At 37.6% G+C, this 17,836-nt stretch overlaps 1 protein-coding gene across 4 annotated transcripts; it reads left to right on the forward strand.

The window, feature by feature from the left end:
- Positions 1-490: 490 nt before the first annotated feature.
- Positions 491-17,532, forward strand: NUDT13 (nudix hydrolase 13). Of its 4 annotated transcripts, XM_043926740.1 has the most exons (10): positions 517-605; positions 5,827-5,918; positions 8,404-8,548; positions 9,130-9,269; positions 10,788-10,922; positions 12,197-12,303; positions 13,486-13,611; positions 13,733-13,844; positions 14,874-15,028; positions 16,742-17,532. In XM_043926740.1, exons 3-10 carry the CDS (start codon positions 8,523-8,525, stop codon positions 16,940-16,942), a joined length of 1,002 nt encoding a protein of 333 aa, XP_043782675.1. In that variant the 5' UTR covers positions 517-605; positions 5,827-5,918; positions 8,404-8,522; the 3' UTR covers positions 16,943-17,532. The 4 variants fall into 4 exon arrangements, with proteins under 4 accessions (XP_043782674.1, XP_043782676.1, XP_043782675.1 ...); XM_043926739.1 differs by lacking the exon at positions 8,404-8,548 and having other exon boundaries at positions 491-605; XM_043926741.1 differs by lacking the exon at positions 8,404-8,548 and having other exon boundaries at positions 491-605; positions 10,788-10,805.
- Positions 17,533-17,836: the final 304 nt, after the last annotated feature.

Genomic DNA, 17,836 nt, shown 5'->3' on the forward strand with positions numbered 1-17,836 from the left:
TTTTTATTGAAAAATGGATCTAATGGGCTTCCCTGGTGGTTCAGAGAGTAAAGAATCTTCCTACAATGGGTTGGGAAGATCACCTGGAGAAGGGAATGGCTACCCACTCCAGTATTCTTGCCTGGAGAATTCCATGGATAGAGGAGCCTGGCAGGCTACAGTTCATGGGGTCACAAAGAGTTGGACTGAGTGACTAACACTTCCACATTCATGGATCTAATGCTAGAACTACCAGAGTAGTCCTCCTGGTAATGAATTTAGATCTTAGACGATCATGCTTTTGACCACATGGTTGACTATGTAGTTTGGGGGCATAGCAGCATGCCTGGGGATTGAACTACAATTCCCAGAATGCATCTCTGAGGATTCTGGGAAGTGTGGCAGAAGCATGCTTTTGACAATCATGGTTAACTTTGGAGAGCTTAGCAAGCAGGCATGAGGATTGAACTACATTTCCCAGAGTACATCTCAAGGAGCATTCTGGGAAGTGTGTCAAAGGCAGCAATCATTCTTTGAGGAAAGAGTTCAACTTCCCAGGAAGACTTGGAGTTCCCTGGTTGTACGGATTCTTGAGGCCTAGGAAGGCACCCCTAAAAGAATTCAGAGTAAGTACAGTGGAAGAGAAACATATTCAGATTCTAAGCGGAAGAAAGATTTTATGAAGAGACAGAACCAGAACTTGAAAAAAGCTCTCTGTCAACTCTCTTCCTTCTTGCAGAAACCACAGTTATGCATCATAAATTATTGGAGCTATCAGATTAACTCCAGCTAATAATTTTCTGATACTTTTTTTTGAGAGTCGTTTAAAAATGGAATTTGTTAACATCTCTGCGTTGTCTGAATTATTTTGAATTAAGGGAGGAACAATTTATTTTTTAGAAAGCCAACCACATAGCTGGTCACTGAGAGCTTGAAGTGTGTTTCCCAGTGGCTCCTCAGTTCTGCATGTTTCCCATCCCACTGAGGTCCACAATCATCAAAAGTCAGACTCCCTGAAAAAGACTCTCTCAAACACTACTGAACCTGGCCTCTTCTTAGTAGAAGTAATCACAGAGACTAGAGGTGGACTTTTTTCTCCTGCTATAGTGCTTTCTAAATGAATCTTTCTTCTGTTAAGATGAACAGGATGAGAAGCATATATGAATCCTTTATTACAGGAGGTTCAGAGAAATTGTTCCACTTAAGGGCCTTGCCTCATCATTATTTAATAGTTTTTAGTCAAAATAATATTAACTTTCATCTGTATCAGTCTTTTTTAAAAGTTACTTTTAAAAATACTTTTAAAAAATTATACTTTTTAAAAACTTAAATAGCCCATGAATGTTAGAAGGTGCTTCCTCCTGTATTTCTCTACAAAACATGACCTTTGGAGCCAGATAGCCCTGAGTTTTCATCTATTGCTCTCTAGATTGTATCTCAGATTGGTTAACCTCTCAGTTTTATCTTCCTTTCTTATAAAGTGGAATAAATTCATTTTTTCATTCAGTATATTGTGTTTTTTTCTGTGATAGGGACTGTGCTAGATGCTGTAGATAGGAAGATGCAATCCCAGCCCTTAAGGATTTTATAGTCTATTAGAGCTGAGAATTAGGTATGTCAAAATCTGACATAGTAATAATACACTTTAGGTCTCTTTTCTCCCTTTCCTTCCCCTGTGAAAGATGAGACAGAAACCAAGCTCCCCATCACGTTAGGTAACAACTCCAGGTCAGAAATTCAGTCAGTGGGAGAGCCAGGAAAAAAGTTTTGAGTCTCTCCAGTCCAAGTCTTACTTCCCTGTCCCTTTCTTGCTTTGGAGGAGACATGCATTTGCACTGTAAACAAAACAGAAGGCAGGCCTGAGCTTGTCATCTAAAGTAAAATAAGGGTGCTAATATTTTCTTCTAAGCCTAATTTTGTGAATAGTGCATTTTTATCTCCAGTGCAGTGATTTGGCATAAAGTATAATAATAGTTGCCAATTCAAACAAAAACAACTATCCTGTTCCTAACGGGGCAATTGAGCAACTGGACATGTTTCATATGCAGCATGTTTTCTAGCTGTAGACCAGTATGTTTACCAAGCGTGAGCCCTTGGGTGAATACATTTTGAAGAATACATCAAACCAAAGACCCCAAAAGTGGAAATCACAAACCATTTCAGAAAAGCAGTAGCAAAATTTTTCCTGCATTAGATGTATAAATAATACAGGGCCATCAGAAATTCTATTTTTATCCAAAAAGTAATCTCACATAGCCTCTTGACTGTTAAGAGTCTTTTTTGTGTGTGCTGAGGTTCAGTCTGAATGACAATTTCCCAGAGAAAAGCAGTATACCAGTGGTTCCTACAATGCATTTCAGTGATCATATTGTGGAAAATGCTGTAAATATCCTGTAATATTTTAAAAATTAGAATGGGCAAAAGTAGAATAAAGGCACAATAAATAACTAAGCACAGGAAATCAAACTGACACTTTACAAAAGGGGAGCTAGTATTATTGAATCTGAAAACACTTTGAATCTCAATAGTAATCAAAGAAATATAATTTTTTTTTAACCAGATACTATCAAACTTCGTAAGTGTAGCAATGTAGAAAGAACCATATGATTTTAAAACAAATTTTGGCCCAGTAGTTCTATGCTGGGGACCTTGCCTTAAAGAGGTATTCAGAAAATATCAGCACAGAGGTATTTAGTAGTCTTTTATTTCTGGTAATTTCAAATCAGAGCCACCTAAATGTCTAAAATTAGGGGACTATTTAGCAAGTAAGGATGGAAGTCTGCTTGATGTAATACTATGCAGCCAAAAAAAGTAGATAAAATTTACACAAAAAGATGGAAAACTGCTTATGACATGTTTCATGAAAGCAAATTGAAAAACTGTTTACTGATTACAAATATGTAAAGGTCATATGTGCAAAAGACTAGTATATAAATTATATTAATGTGGTGATAATATGGGTGCTCTCACAATTCTGTTTTCTGTATGTCCTGTAATGTAGTTGTATTAATTTGCTAATTTAAATTATATATTTGAAAGAGGAAAATACAATTAAAGTTGAATTTAAAGGAAATAATTTTCTCTGCTTAAATAGCCTACACTGCTTTTTATATGTATAAAAGGGAGCCATTTAGAAAAGGTATTAGACTTAATCTTTACTAGATTTATGACTATACCAATGAAGGTACAATTCTCAGTTAAATTATGTCTTCCTCTTGATTATCAATTCTTTCTTAAAACTACATGAGGAACTTTACTGTCTTTTACCAGCTCTGAGATCATTAACTTATGAGTAAGCAGGCCGTGTAAATCCACAGTTGGCTAAGGTTAATTTAGTGAGCATTACATTTAGGCAAAACATCAGGCAGCAAAGCACAGTGGGCCACACAGATTAGCTGGTAGTCATAACTACAAACAGCTCTTACAGTATCACCAAAGGAATTCAAAGAACTCACCGAAGAAATTCCCCATGACTCTCAGGGAATGTGATGGAGTGCTACTGGGAACAGTGGCCTGTAGAAAACTTCACAGTGAAGTTAGTCCTGGGAATGTACAAGAAATATGAACACATGGTTAAAAAACCCTTTTAAGTGCAGAAATGTAAAAAGTAAAAATTATGAGTACCCTTTTTAATCCCTATCTCCATATCACTCTCTCAAACTAGTCACCATTAATAGCTTGACATGTGGATTTCTAGTCATTTTTAAAATTAAAAAAATACATATCTAATTAATTCTACTGACCTATATATGTATATATCCTGGGTTTTTTTGTATATATCCTTTTCTTTACAAATTAATTAGATAATGCCAAACCAACCAACTACTCTTTGCTTTTCTTAATAATATATTCTGAATATCTTTCTCTGTTACTACATATATTTTTTCATACTGTTATCTTCTTATCTGTTTGTTTTTACAGCTGTGTTATTCCATTTTATCATAATTTTCAATTAACATCTTATATGTATCCTTTTCTTCCTAGGATAAATTCTTAAAAGTGGAATTGCTAGGGGAAGGGTGCTTACTTTCACCATTTGATAGATATTTCAAAATTTCCCTCTAAAAATATCATATCAATAACATTTTCAGAGTTGTACATGAGATAGAAATATTAACTTTAAATTCATTTCCTCCAGGATATCACATCAGTCTTTGGGTTATTAAAATAGAGACTATACTTTTAATATTCTCCTGGAATACTTTGTAATCCACATATCACATTCTGCCTTCTGTGAAAGCTATATATTTGCTTTCTCTCTCCTGCAAGAGTCCCTTGAGGGCAGGATTTTTATCCTGTACATTATTGTGTCCCCTCAGAAAGCTTGCATAAAGTCAGTACTCAATAAATATTTTGTTGAATGTTGCTTACTAAATATATTTTACCCTTGGCTAGGATATAGATTATAGGCAAAGCTATCCAAGGATTAGTCATCAGTGATTCATAATTATGCAACTGAGAAGTAGGCCTAAATTTTAGACATTCCTCGGTGATTTAGTGTCAAAACTTGCTTCCCTTGGGCACAGTTAAAAGGGTGTTTGGATAAATTTAAAAATAAATAAATAAATAAATAAAAGGTGTTTGGTTATTTAACTATACTGATTTTCTTATTTCTCCTTTGACTTTTTTTATTGCTAATGTGAACTGTAGTTTTCATGGAGAATAAAAAGCTTACTGATGCACAATTTAAAAGATGTCCCTAAAAAAAAAAAAAAAAAGATGTCCCTTTTTGCAGAATAGATTCTTAAGATACAGAGTTATTTTTCCATCTCACAAAAAGACTAAAAAATAGGAAATATCTTAGATCTATGTGGGTTTGCACAGCTGCCCTTTGAAATATTTTCCTAATGCTTGTGATTTTATATTTTTCTTATCTACAAGATTCTTCTTCATTTTCAAATGGACTTTGTTTTTCAAATATTCTGAGAAATTTGGCTACATTAGTCTGGAGACAATCCTAGCCTTACTAGGTCTATTAGTTGTGATGCTACCTGCTATAACCAGCTTCAGAATTTCAGTGGCTTAATATGACAGGAGACTCTGGGGAGTCTTTGGTTGGTGGATGGCTTTTCTCCACGTAGTGATTCAGGGATCCAGGCTCCTCCATCTAATGGCTCTGTCATTTTGAAGTCATCCAGGCACATGGGGAAAGGATGGAGAAGGCCAACTCATACTTTATTGTGCCAGCCTAGAAGAGATACACATCACTTTCAGTAACATTATACAGTTTAGACCTAGTTTTAGTCCCATCAAAGAAACAGAGGAGGAGGAAAATATAGGCCTGGCTTGGCAACTACCACCCAGCAAGAGTTCCGCAATATGGAAGGAGGACCACAAGGCTTTTAGTGGACAGTTATCTGTTTCTCACAACCTATTAGCCAGGCAGAACAGGTTTTAATTTTGTAGATAGGAAAGAGGTACTGAAAAGTTGGGACTTTCCAGGTGGTGCGGTGGTAAAGAATCCACCTGCCAATGTGGGAGATGCAGGAGACTCGGGTTTGATTCCTGGGTCAGGAAGATCCCCTGGAGTAGGAAATGGCAACCCATTTCAGTATTCTTGCCGGGGAACTTCCATGGAGAGAGGAGCTTAGCAGGCTACGGTCCATGGGGTCTCAAAGAGTCAGACATCACTGAACAACTGAGCACACACACCCTGAAAAGTTGATGTCCCACAGCTAGTTAGCAGTGGGGATGTAATTTAGAAGCCAGATCACGACTTCTATTCAGTTTATCTTTCCTTAATATTAAATAGTGATCCTATTCTGGCTTAAAGTATAACCCTCTTAGTGATTCATTACTTCAAATTGCATATTCTTTTTTTTCCTTTTAATTCCTTTTTCTCCTAAGGAACTGACAATGTCCCTGTATTGTGGAACTGCTTGCAGGAGAAAATTTTTTGGGGGCTATAGGCTGCTGTCAACCTATGTTACTAAGACACGGTGAGTTTTGACCAAACTGAGCTCTGACTTTTCTATCTTTGGTCCGTTAAAATTATAAAATGTAAATATCTCAAAATTCTACATTGGGGCTTAAGGATGTATGATTAAGATTTACATGTAAAGATGTTCAATGCAAATTATTTATAATTAGAGAATTTCTAAACTAAATTTCCAATAATAGCTAAAGTGTCTGACATACTTAAATATAAGTTCTTTTTTTTTTTTTTTTTTTATAAGTTCTTTTTTTAAGGTAATAATATAGTCTTTTCCACTATGGTACCTCTCATGCATAGAACCCTACTATATGGCACATAGTAGGCACTGAAATATTGTTGAATGGATGAATAAACAGTAATGGAGAAATTAAATTATGATACAGCCCTTATGATGGAATTAAAACTATATTGAATAATAGTTCATTAATGTTGCTGAAAATAAGGTAGGTAACTCCATTCCCTGCATACTGTGCTTCCCAAACTCCTTCCCCCAAGAATAAACCTCAGTGAAAGGCAGTCTGGAAAAAAAGTATCGATACCAGTACAGGAAGATGAAAAAGGACTTCTTTGTCATCAATCTGAGCAAATGTAAAACCTGTGAATTTGAAATCACTAGCCTGCTGTCATACAATTTTGGGGTATAAATTTGCACCATCTTTGTGGTGTAATTCCGATTTCCCAACCTGTGAAAAGAATTTAAGTAGCATTTGTAGACCTGCAGAAGCAAGTGTAAAACCCCTCTAGAGGGATACACTCACAACCAGAGCTTTACATGTTGAAAGCTCTCCCATACATGAGTGCCCAGTCCAAAATTTAAAAGCACACAAACATGTACAATCTTATACGAGCAAGAGTGAGAAAACAAATTGCAATACTTGTTTTAGATATTAACATTTGAGTTATTTACAGTTCTCAGGCTGAGACCCTGAGAACAATAACAGAATTACCGAATAGTCTAAGAAAATGAGTGTTAAGGTGATTAAATATATTGAAAATGAATAAAAATCATAAGAGAAATAAAATTCTGTCAGTGAAGAATATGGTGTGAAAATGTTAATGTTTAAGAAAAAAAGGCTACAAAAAAAAGAAAGAAAAAAAGGCTACAAATTAGTAGATGGAGTCTCAAACTATTTATTGTACAATTTATTGTATATGTATAAATGGATAATATTAATACATAGTTTGGAGAACTCCAAGGGATAAACAGTGATCATCTCTGAGTCGTGAGATTCTCAATGATTTCCCTTTTTAAAAAAAATTGGTACTGCATATTCTAATTTCAGTAGAATGACTATTTTTCAACTTTTATAACAAGAAAACAAGAGTTGAAGTCTGTTAATCTTAGTGTGTTGTGGTTTCCATACTATTATATTTAAAAGGAGAAAATGCATTTTTAAGTGACTGATTATTGAGGCATAGTTGATTTATAATATGTTTCAGGTGTATAACACAACAATTCAAAATTTTTATAGGTTATATTCCATTTAAAGTTATTATAAAGTGTTGGCTATATTCCCCGTGCTGTACAATATATCCTTATAGCTTATTTTTTATTGAAATATAGTTAATTTACAATGTTTCAGGTGTACAACAAGAAAATGCATTTCTAAAAAATGTGTTCCAATCAAGAAGAATATAAGATTTTGGATCTCAGTCCCAGTTGCAGCAAGGCCCTGGGTTTAAGATCTTAACCTGGTTATTTTTGTAGATGTTTTGCTTTTTATGGTCATTAGGGCAAAGCACAGGTTGTACAACTCTTACTGCTTTTTTACAAAGGCACCAGTGTATGTTCTGTTGTCTATGTTAATATTTGGTAACATCCGAGTGGCACCTGTCTCTCCTTTGATATACACTCAGTCTTTGTCCCAGGAGATTACAGTCACTCACAATAACTATAAAAATATCTTGAGTATTAAAATCTCAGGTTCCTTTTGTCTTCTGTTTACAAAGAGCTCATTGCAATCGCTTTTATTGTACAGTCAAAAATAGGTTTCTAAAGATACCACTGGGACATGCTTATCATTTTGCTTTGTAGTTTCATGTGGAGCTAATGCTACTGGTATTACTAAAGCTCCCAGATTCTACAGAAAATATCTGTGAACTGTATTTCCCACTTTAAGGGACAAAAAGTACTGTATACGTGAGAGTCTGTTTTAAGGATTTCAACAGTCAAAATCATTATGCTGGGAGTTCCCTGGTGGCTTAAGTGGTTAGGATCATGGCCTTATGCTGCTGTGGCCCAGGTTCAATCCCTGGCCGGGGAACTGACATCCTGCAAGCCATATGGCACAGCCAAAAAAACTGAAACAAAACAAAAGGGGAGTCCACATTCAGCCCTCCCCAAATCACACAGACCTTGCCCTGATTCCTGAGGCTCTTGAAAGGATAGGCTCAGGCCATATTTAATGAAGGTAGAGAACTTGCTCCATTCGTTTTCTTTTTTTTTTTTTTTTTGAGAAGCTAATTATAGGATGCTCTTTTTTCTACAGTTTAATTCTGGCTACTGAAAATATTACACTTATTAAATAAATGTCAAATATGGCTTCACTTTCATCAGTGGTCCCTTTAGTAGAGATAAGGACCTAATGGCATCCACTTGGGAGAATAGATGCTTGAAATAAGACTGCATTTAAGGTAAAATTTTTACTTTATCATCCCTAGGTTAAAAGGGGTTTCTGAAGGTATATGTTTGCTCCTTGTCCGCAATAATAAAGTCTGCTCCCATCTCCAGTACTCTGTGGTTGATGTTTTATCACTGTACTTGTTTTACTTTCACTTCACTGCATGTAAATTCTTGCCTCACAACATAATATTGGCAGAGTACCTTGAGGTTCAATTCAGTAAATATTTATTACTGTTGAAGTTCAAGTCATAAACATTTATTGAATTGAGCCATTCAACATGCTAATTACTCGAGATACATAACTAAAACAGACCCTGCCTGCCCTTAAGAAGATTGCAATCTTAGAGGAGACAGATAGAGTAACAAATAGAACCATGTAAGTGCAGTCACAGAAGTATGGGCAAGGTATACAGGACAAAGGAGGGAATGATCTCCCAGAGTCATATCCTTTTTTAAAGCAACTTAGGATGTAAATAAATAAAAAGAAATAACTGTGGTAGGAGAGCAATGCAGGGACATAGTTCTCAAAGATGAACATTGTACAGGAAACTAGGTGTGGTTTTCTAATGGTTTGATTATTTCCAAAATACAGGTATTTATTTGAACTGAAAGAAGATGATGATGCATGTAAAAAAGCCCAGCAGACAGGAGCATTTTATCTCTTTCACAACTTGGCTCCTTTGCTTCAGAAATCAGAACATCAGTATGTGGCCCCCCAGCATAGCCTATTAGGTAAGCCCAAAGTAGACCAGCAAAGTAGACCAGCCTGTGGCCACTGACCAGAATGCAGTCCATGTTAAATCTCTGAGGAGAATCCTCCAACTTTAGAGTCCAGATTTTTCCCAAATGCTTTGGCCAATCAATTATTTAGTATATAAACTGAATTGCCCAGTTGGATATTTTTTGGCAATGATATGGGCCTCCTGGGCTGCTCCATGGTAAAGAACCTGCCTACCTATGTAGGATATCCAGGTTCAATCCCTGGGTCAGGAAGATCCCCTGGAGGAGGGCATGGCAACCCACTCTGGTATTCTTGCCTGGAGATTCCCATGGACAGAGGAGCCTCGTGGGCTACAGTCCATAGGGTCACAAAGAGTCAGACATGACTGAAGAGACTCAGCATGTGTGCACAAACTGTTTAAGATTTGCATCATGACTTAATTTCTCCTTAGAAGGGTCAAAGCTAATTAAAATTAATTTGCTTTGAGATATAATAAGTTTTATATAAATATATATAATTTTACATATAATTACATATTGTATACTTATTAATATATTAATAAATACATATAATTTGCTTTTAAGGTATATAACCAGAGATATCTAAGTCATTGGGAATTGGCATTCAAGATGCTACCTTTCAAGTTTTACATGATGTCACTATATGTTGTTGTTTAGTCGCTGAGTTTTGGCCAACTCTTTTGCAACCCCATGGACTGTAGCTCACCAGGTTCCTCTGTCCATGGGATTTTCCAGGCAAGAATACTGGAGTGGATTGCTGCTTCCTTCTCCACGGGACCTTCCTGATCCAGAGATCAAACCCGCATTTCCTGCACTCTTTACCACTTGTGCCACCTGGGAAGCCCCTGGGTCACTATATGCCAACTTCTAAATACATTGCCAGGGCCAGATTATGCACTGCATATGTTGGAATACTTTGATAGTTTCTGGCAATACCTAAGTATATAAGGATGTTTATCAGAAGGCACTAAACATTATTTAGAGATTAGCAATGTAATCTTGTATTATGAACAAATAAATATGAATCCTTCATGCACAGAACAGATTTTCTCCCAATACAGCACTTGCCTTTACAGACCAGGATCTCAGATGAGGAGTCTACCCTGGCCCATAAAAGCAGCATAATCTGGAGATGAAATTGTAGAACTGATTTGGTCTACCATTTTAAGTATGACACTTTTCTTTTTTTTTTTTCAGTGCTTTAGTAAGTTAACTATGATGTGTCTTTAAAACTAGGGGATATGCCCCTTTCATGATATAATCATAGAGTAATACAGGATTACACAGAAAGAATTCCTTTAAACTCTTCAGATTGCTGATGGAGGCCAACAGAGGTTAAGTGATTAGGTCAAAATTACACAGCTAATTAGCATGCAGGGCAGTGACTGGGAGCCAGGTGTGCCTACTTCAAGTTGAAGTAGATGGTTTCTAATAAGTCTAGTATGGCTCTGGTGGTTTAATTAAAACCCTGTGTTTTTTTTTCCCCCTTTCTCCTTTTGTATTTCTTAGAGTTGGAAAGGCTCCTGGGTAAGTTTGGACAAGACTCACAAATACTAGAAGATTCCGTGCTAATTGGATGCTCAGAACAGCAAGAAGCATGGTTTGCTCTGGATCTAGGTCTAAATAGCTCTTCTTCCATAAATGGTACATAACATTATTCTTGATGGACACTTCCCTGTGGTTCTTAGGCTTTGGGACTCCACATAATAAAATTTCAAAGAACATGTTAAGAATACAAAACAATTTCAGTTTTTAAGTTGTTGTTGTTGTTTAGTTGCTAAGTTGTATCTTACTCTGCAACTCCCCTACAACTGCAACACGCCAGGCTTCCCTGTTCTTCACTATATCCCAGAGTTTGCTCAAACTCATGTCCACTGAGTTGGTGAAGCCATCCAATCATAAACATTTCTTAAGTAAGAACACTAAAAAATACTACCATCTACTATCATCATTTGGAGAAGGAAATGGCAACCCACTCCAGTACTCTTGCCTGGAAAATCCCATGGACGGAGGAGCCTGATAGGCTACAGTTCATGGAGTCGTGAAGAGTCCGACAGGACTGAGAGACTTCACTTTCGCTTTTCACTTTCATGCATTGGAGGAGGAAATGGCAATCTGCTCCCGAGTTCTTGCCTGGAGAATCCCAGGGACGTGGGAGCCTGGCGGGCTGCCTTCTATGGGGTCGCACAGAGTCGGACACGACTGAAGAGACTTAGTAGTAGTAATGGTAGTACTATCATCATTACATAAAATAAAGGACATTTTTTAATGCTTTCTCAACTACATGGTGGTACACAGATGTTTATTATATTATTCTCTGTACCTTCATGTATTTTATATATCTTAAGAAGAAGAAAGAAATGTTTTAAAATTCATGACATTATTCTTATTTCTCTTATCAATGCAGGTAAATAAACACATTACCCTGGAGTAGCTCTGGGTCTTCAGACTTGCATTTGGAAACTGGTCTGCTAGAGCTTGTGGCCCTTATCAAGCCTTCCGTCTCTGTTTCAGGGTATCAGCTGTGAATACAATGATGCTGGAATGAGGTTTAGATAGGGGGCTCAAAGGTCCCATTTCATCTTTTTTCCAGGGATAGTGTGTGGCTAGTGCAAATGTCCTTATTGCCCCGAAGAGGATCTTGGGAAACACTATGTTCTAATGTTTCCCAAATCTGCCCGAATATAAGAATCTCCTGGTGATTGTTAAAAAAAAAAGAGAGAGATTTCTGGGCCTCACTCATCTGCCATTCAGAATCTCCAGGTAGGGGCTTGAGAACTTGAATATTTTTTTATTCTTCCTAATTGAGTCTTATTAGGTGAGTTTGGGAAACACTCTTCTAACAAGATATACTAGAGAGAGTCCCCGAGGTAAAGTCTGACATTTGTTTCATTTCATTCTCTTTTCTAATATTTTAGCTTCCTTACAGAAAGCTGAAGTGGAGACAGCCCTCCAAGGGTCGTTCATTAAGCTGACAAAGGCTCTCTTTGAGCTGAATGTGAAGGATGCCTCCTTGCTGTCCACGGTAGATTGATTTCTTGGTTCTGTAGGAAATTTAGTGAAGTAGTGTATATGGGAAAGATTTTATTTCTTTTTTGCAGATCATAGACTGTGTTTCTTCTTCTTTTACCCTGTTTTTGTCAGTACCATTTTCTCCTAAGGGTGTATAGATCTATGGCACTATGATCTATAGGCCTTATAAACACTTTTAATGACCCACAGCATGACATATACATGGTGAGAAGTTACTCTACATTGCCCTAATGACTTATTCTCCACCTTTGGGTTTCACTTGCTGAAATGGCTTTTGACTGTCCATTTAATTGGGTTTCCCAGGTGGCACTAGTGGTAAAGAACCCAGGGGCCGATGCAGGAGACATGAGAGACTCAGGCTCAGTCCCTGGGTCAGGAAGATCTCCTGGAGGAGGGCAGGGAAACCTGCTCAAATGTTCTTGCCTGGAGAAGCCCATGGACAGAGGAGCCTGGTAGGCTACGGTCCCTAGGGTTGCAAAGAGACGGACACGACCGCAGTGACTCAGCATAGCACAGTACAGCCTAGGTGATTAATACTGTTGAGTCAGTTTCAGTGGTACAACAAAGTGATTCAGATATACATATATATACATACATACACATATCTATTCTTTCTCAAATTCTTTTCCCAATCCAGTTGTTATATAATATTGGATTGTCCATTTAAGTTAAAGAGCTATCTCTAAACATTTTTTATTTGCAAAAACAATTCCAAACTTATTGGGGAGTACATATTGAGGTGTTTTGTTACTGTTCAGTCACCCAGTCGTGTTCAACTTTGTGACCCCATGGACTATAGCCCTCCAGGCTCTTCTGTCCATGGAATTCTCCAGGTAAGAATACTGGAGTGGGTTGTCATTTAATTTTATAGAAAATGTTTTCTTTTTAGGCTGTGTCATAAGTACATGGGTGTTCATTATTATACTTTATTTTTTAAATAATTCATAATATACTTAAAATATGCTTTTTAAAAATTCATACTTAAAATGATAGAGGACTGTTTTCAGAGAGTTTCCTTTAAAGTTTAAATAATTAATAACCATTTAAAGTAGGTGAGCTGGAAAGGGAATGGCATGTCCCTTTGAGTTGCTCTAAATATTAGTAGCCCCAGCACCATTACAGATGAAACCCACATTCTCTCCAAATGGTACCAAGTCCATCTTTGTATTCCTAGGCTCAGGCTCTTCTTCGTTGGCATGATGCTCATCAGTTCTGCAGCAGAAGTGGGCAGCCCACCAAGAAGAATGTGTCTGGTAGCAAGCGTGTGTGCCCTTCCAATAACATCATCTATTATCCACAGGTAAGCATTGCTTCAAAAGGACAATAATCCGAGCCAAAAGGCTTTCCTTAGTTACCCATTATTTGGTTTCATTAATGGGCCCTAAAGCCCTAGTGTCTAAGTTTCCATCCCCTTTTCCTAGGTGGCACCTGTGGTGATCACTCTGGTGTCAGATGGAACTCGATGCCTGCTTGTCCGCCAGAGTTCCTTTCCCAAGGGAATGTATTCTGCCTTGGCAGGTTTTTGTGATATAGGTAAGGAATTTATACAGATAACACTGAAGGAAATGAAAGCTTATCAATAATATATATATGTATATATATATATTTTTTTGGCTGCACTGGGTCTCCGTTGCTGTACTACAGCCTTCTCTAGTTGTGGTGGACGGGCTTCTCATTGAGGTGGCTTCTCTTGTTGCAGAACAGGACTCTAGGGCACATGGGCTCAGTAGTTGGGGCGGGTGGGCTCGGTAGTTGCAGCCTGCAGGCTCTAGAGCGCAGGCTTAGTAGTTGTGGCACTTAGTTGCCCCGCAGCATGTGGAGTCTTCTCAAACCAGGGACTGAACCCATGTCCCCTGCATTGGCAGGTGGATTCTCAACCACTGGACCACCAGGAATGTTCAGTAGTTATGTATTTATTCTTATTGCCAGAGTACTTGGAATCTCAAGCACATTTTCTACTATTATATCAAGAAAACTACCTTCTGGTACTATAATTTTCCAATATTTTATAGGCAAATTTTCAAATATAAGCATAGTTAGAAGATTTATACTGTAAGCACCCATATACTCACCACCTAAATTCGGTAATTACTATGCTTATTTTATCACAAATCTGTTCATTCTTCCATCCATCCATTAAATCCATCTTATTTTCTGATGCATAGATTGCAGACATTAATACACTTCCTCCTAAATATTTCAGCATACATATTAATATTCTATTAACTAAAATTTAATGTTTATTTACAGGCTGTTTTTTTCTCAGCCCATTGCAGTAAAATCGGCAAATGCTGACATGTGGCATTCGAATTTTGTTAAAAAGCTGAGGACAGCATTAGTCTTTCCAACTCTTATTCTGTGTAACAAACATAGCAGGTTCAAGAACTGGCAGTTTGATACCCAACTCCAGGTTTGATTCCTAGTGTAAAGACTCAGAGATGTAGGCCTTTCCCAAGAGTATTTCCTTGACTTTGAGGCCACTTTTATGCTCCTTTCGAAAATGGGCATCTAGATCACCCTTCCTGCTACAGGGCTGTCCTGAATTAATCTGAGTACTTATAGGTGAAAGTCTGGAAGAGACTGTCCGGCGAGAAATTGCGGAAGAGGTGGGATTGGAGGTGGACAGACTGCATTACTCTGCATCCCAGCATTGGCCCTTTCCTCACAGCACGCTCATGATTGCTTGTCATGCAACTGTGAAGCCAGGGCAGACAGACGTAAGTTCTGATGCTTTCCTTATGACATATCCTTTGCTTCATCCTGGCTGGTCCACAGTTACTCACTAAGCACCTGCCTAGTCCAGCACAAAGATGTGTAAGATATGATTTATACCTTTAAGGAATTTACAATCTTATAAACAAATTCACCATAAAAATTAGGAATGTCAACATGAGCACCATTCTTCCTTGTATATATACCTCAATCATGAGACAATTTACCTTTCTTCATCAGGAAATTAACAATGTTTTACACTGAATAGGCACACAATAAATACATAAAATTTAATGACTGATTTCAGAATTGATCTTACAGCTCAAATCAGTCAGGATGTTGGGGACTAATAATATAAAATCACAGGAACTTCTGACTGAAAGGGACTTAGGTGTTGTCTTATCCAACCTCATCTTGCTCTTTCATAAGTCTTTTTTTTTTATTTTTGCTTAGGGATTATTTATTTTTTCATTTATTTTTATTAGTTGGAGGCTAATTACTTTACAATATTGTAGTAGTTTTTGCCATACATTGACATGAATCAGCCATGGATTTACATGTTCCCCATCCTGATCCCCCCTCCCAATCCTATCCCTTTGGGTCTTCCCAGTGCACCAGCCCTGAGCACTTGTCTCATGCATCCAACCTGGGCTGGCGATCTGTTTCACACTTGATAATATACATGTTTCAATGCTATTCTCTCAGATCATCCCACCCTCGCCTTCTCCCACAGAGTCCAAGTCTGTTCTATACATCTGTGTCTCTTTTTCTGTCCTGCATATAGGGTTATCGTTACCATCTTTTTAAATTCCATATATATGTGCTAGTATACTGTATTGGTGTTTATCTTTCTGGCTTACCTCACTCCGTATGATGGGCTCCAGTTTCATCCACCTCATTAGAACCAATTCAAATGTACCACTTTTAATGGCTGAGTAATATTCCATTGTGTATATGTACCATAGCTTTCTTATCCATTCGTCTGCTGATGGGCATCTAGGTTGCTTCCATGTCCTGGCTATTATAAACAGTGCTGCGATGAACACTGGGGTCTTAACAGATTGTGTTGTGTTCCCTATTTGCCAAAGTCTGCCTATTCTGTGCTTTGGTTTCAATACAGTAATATCTAACCTATCTCAGTTTCTGTAATAAACTGTGGATGCAGTTTGCATTATTTTGCTTCCTGCAAGGAAGATACTGTGCTTTTGACTATCATTAACACTTACCTTTTAAAGAATAACATTTATATATTTCCTTTTTTGTTATATAATCATTTATGCACAAAAAGAAACAGTATTATTCATAACTTACATTCAGTGTTAACCACTTTTTTTCTTTTGTGGCTGCACTGCATGGCTTGCAGGATCTTAGTTTCCTGACCAAGGATTGAACCTGGTCCATGACAGTGAAGGCACAAAGTCCTAACCACTAGACTGCTAGGAAATCCCCAACCCACTCTTAATACTTTACTATTTGAGCTTCCATGATTTTTTTTCATGTGTGTGTGTGTGTGTTTTAATATTTAAAAAACATACTTAACTCTCTTCCCTTAATTATGGTTATTTTGCTTCTGGACATTATCTAGAATTATCTCCCAGTGAATAGAATCCAGACACCATCTACTAAGATTGCTCAGTTCTGGAACATTTTCTCACCCTTGGCCACTGTACTCTAAGTAGCTCCTAACTTTATATCCTGTTTTTCCTTATGTCTTTCAGCTCCAGGTGAACTTGAGAGAATTAGAAGCAGCTGCCTGGTTCAGTCGTGATGAGGTGGCCGCAGTCCTGAGAAGAAACCACCCATCTAATCAGCAACAGAGTGGGGCTGTCCCATTCTGGCTGCCCCCCAAGTTAGCCATTGCCCACCAACTGATAAAGGAGTGGGTGGAAAAACCAACCTGTTCTCCCCTGCCTGCTTAGCTCAGGTCAGGCCACCTGATCAGATAACCCCCTCCTCACGATCTAAGAGGGGCACATCAGAGAACAATTGATAAACAGGAGGTGACAAAAACCCATCCCCGGCCAACCTCATAAGGCAGAACAGATGGTAAGCCTATAGCAGGACACATCTGCCAGTGTTAACAGAAGTTCCTAACCACAGGCAATCAAAAACGCCCAAACCGATCAGATAACAAAAATCAAAGCAAAAGTTGATTAGTTTGGATACAGGCCCTTGTTCACTCATTCTCCCCTGTGCTATGGAAGCAAACATCTTCTGGCATGTGGCTTATCAATGCTGGATTTATACTAACTGCCAAATGTGCCTGGTATAATTTCAGTTAAAATTTTATCTTGGTATTAAAAATATATAGCAGATCTCAACCCACTACTGAGTTACTTTTTATGTTCACAGAATTTTAAAAAGTAGCACAACATTTTTGAATTTGTATAGAGGTAACTATTTTATATATAGTAGTTAAATAAAAGTCATATTTCTTTAAGTCCTTCATCCCAGGAAAGCCGAATTAAGGTCTTCCTCAAGGTGCTTTGTAATAAATCAGATACAGTGACATTCTGTTGAGGTAACTGCATGCCAGTGGGGCTCAAGAGGGCAAGTCAATTTTTTGCTGTTACTTGCTCAGTTTGCGACCCAGGGAAAAAGAGTATCCTTTGTCATGCCTGTTTTCCTAAAAGTAAAATGGTTGCAGCCATTTGCGCACCCAGTAAGTGTTGTGACTTCAACAAAATGACCAGTGAAGATGAACCATTTTTTGAGTTTTATTGGATAAACTAAATTTAGGATTTCTTGTCATTCACATATGCCTCTCCTTACCTTATCATAGGGGAGAAGCACTGATCTGGAGGAAATGAAAT

This window comes from Cervus elaphus, chromosome 15 (genome assembly GCF_910594005.1).
Source record: "Cervus elaphus chromosome 15, mCerEla1.1, whole genome shotgun sequence".
Lineage (NCBI taxonomy): Eukaryota > Metazoa > Chordata > Mammalia > Artiodactyla > Cervidae > Cervus > Cervus elaphus.

What these genes read in the sequence shown, in the direction of transcription:
- NUDT13 (XM_043926739.1), top strand. Translation starts at nt 5,836, where the DNA reads ATGTCCCTGTATTGTGGAACTGCTTGCAGGAGAAAATTTTTTGGGGGC. An exon ending in CCCCCAGCATAGCCTATTAG is followed by an intron (nt 9,270 to 10,787) that starts GTAAGCCCAAAG and finishes TGTATTTCTTAG; the next exon opens with AGTTGGAAAGGCTCCTGGGT. An exon ending in TGAAGCCAGGGCAGACAGAC is followed by an intron (nt 15,029 to 16,741) that starts GTAAGTTCTGAT and finishes TATGTCTTTCAG; the next exon opens with CTCCAGGTGAACTTGAGAGA.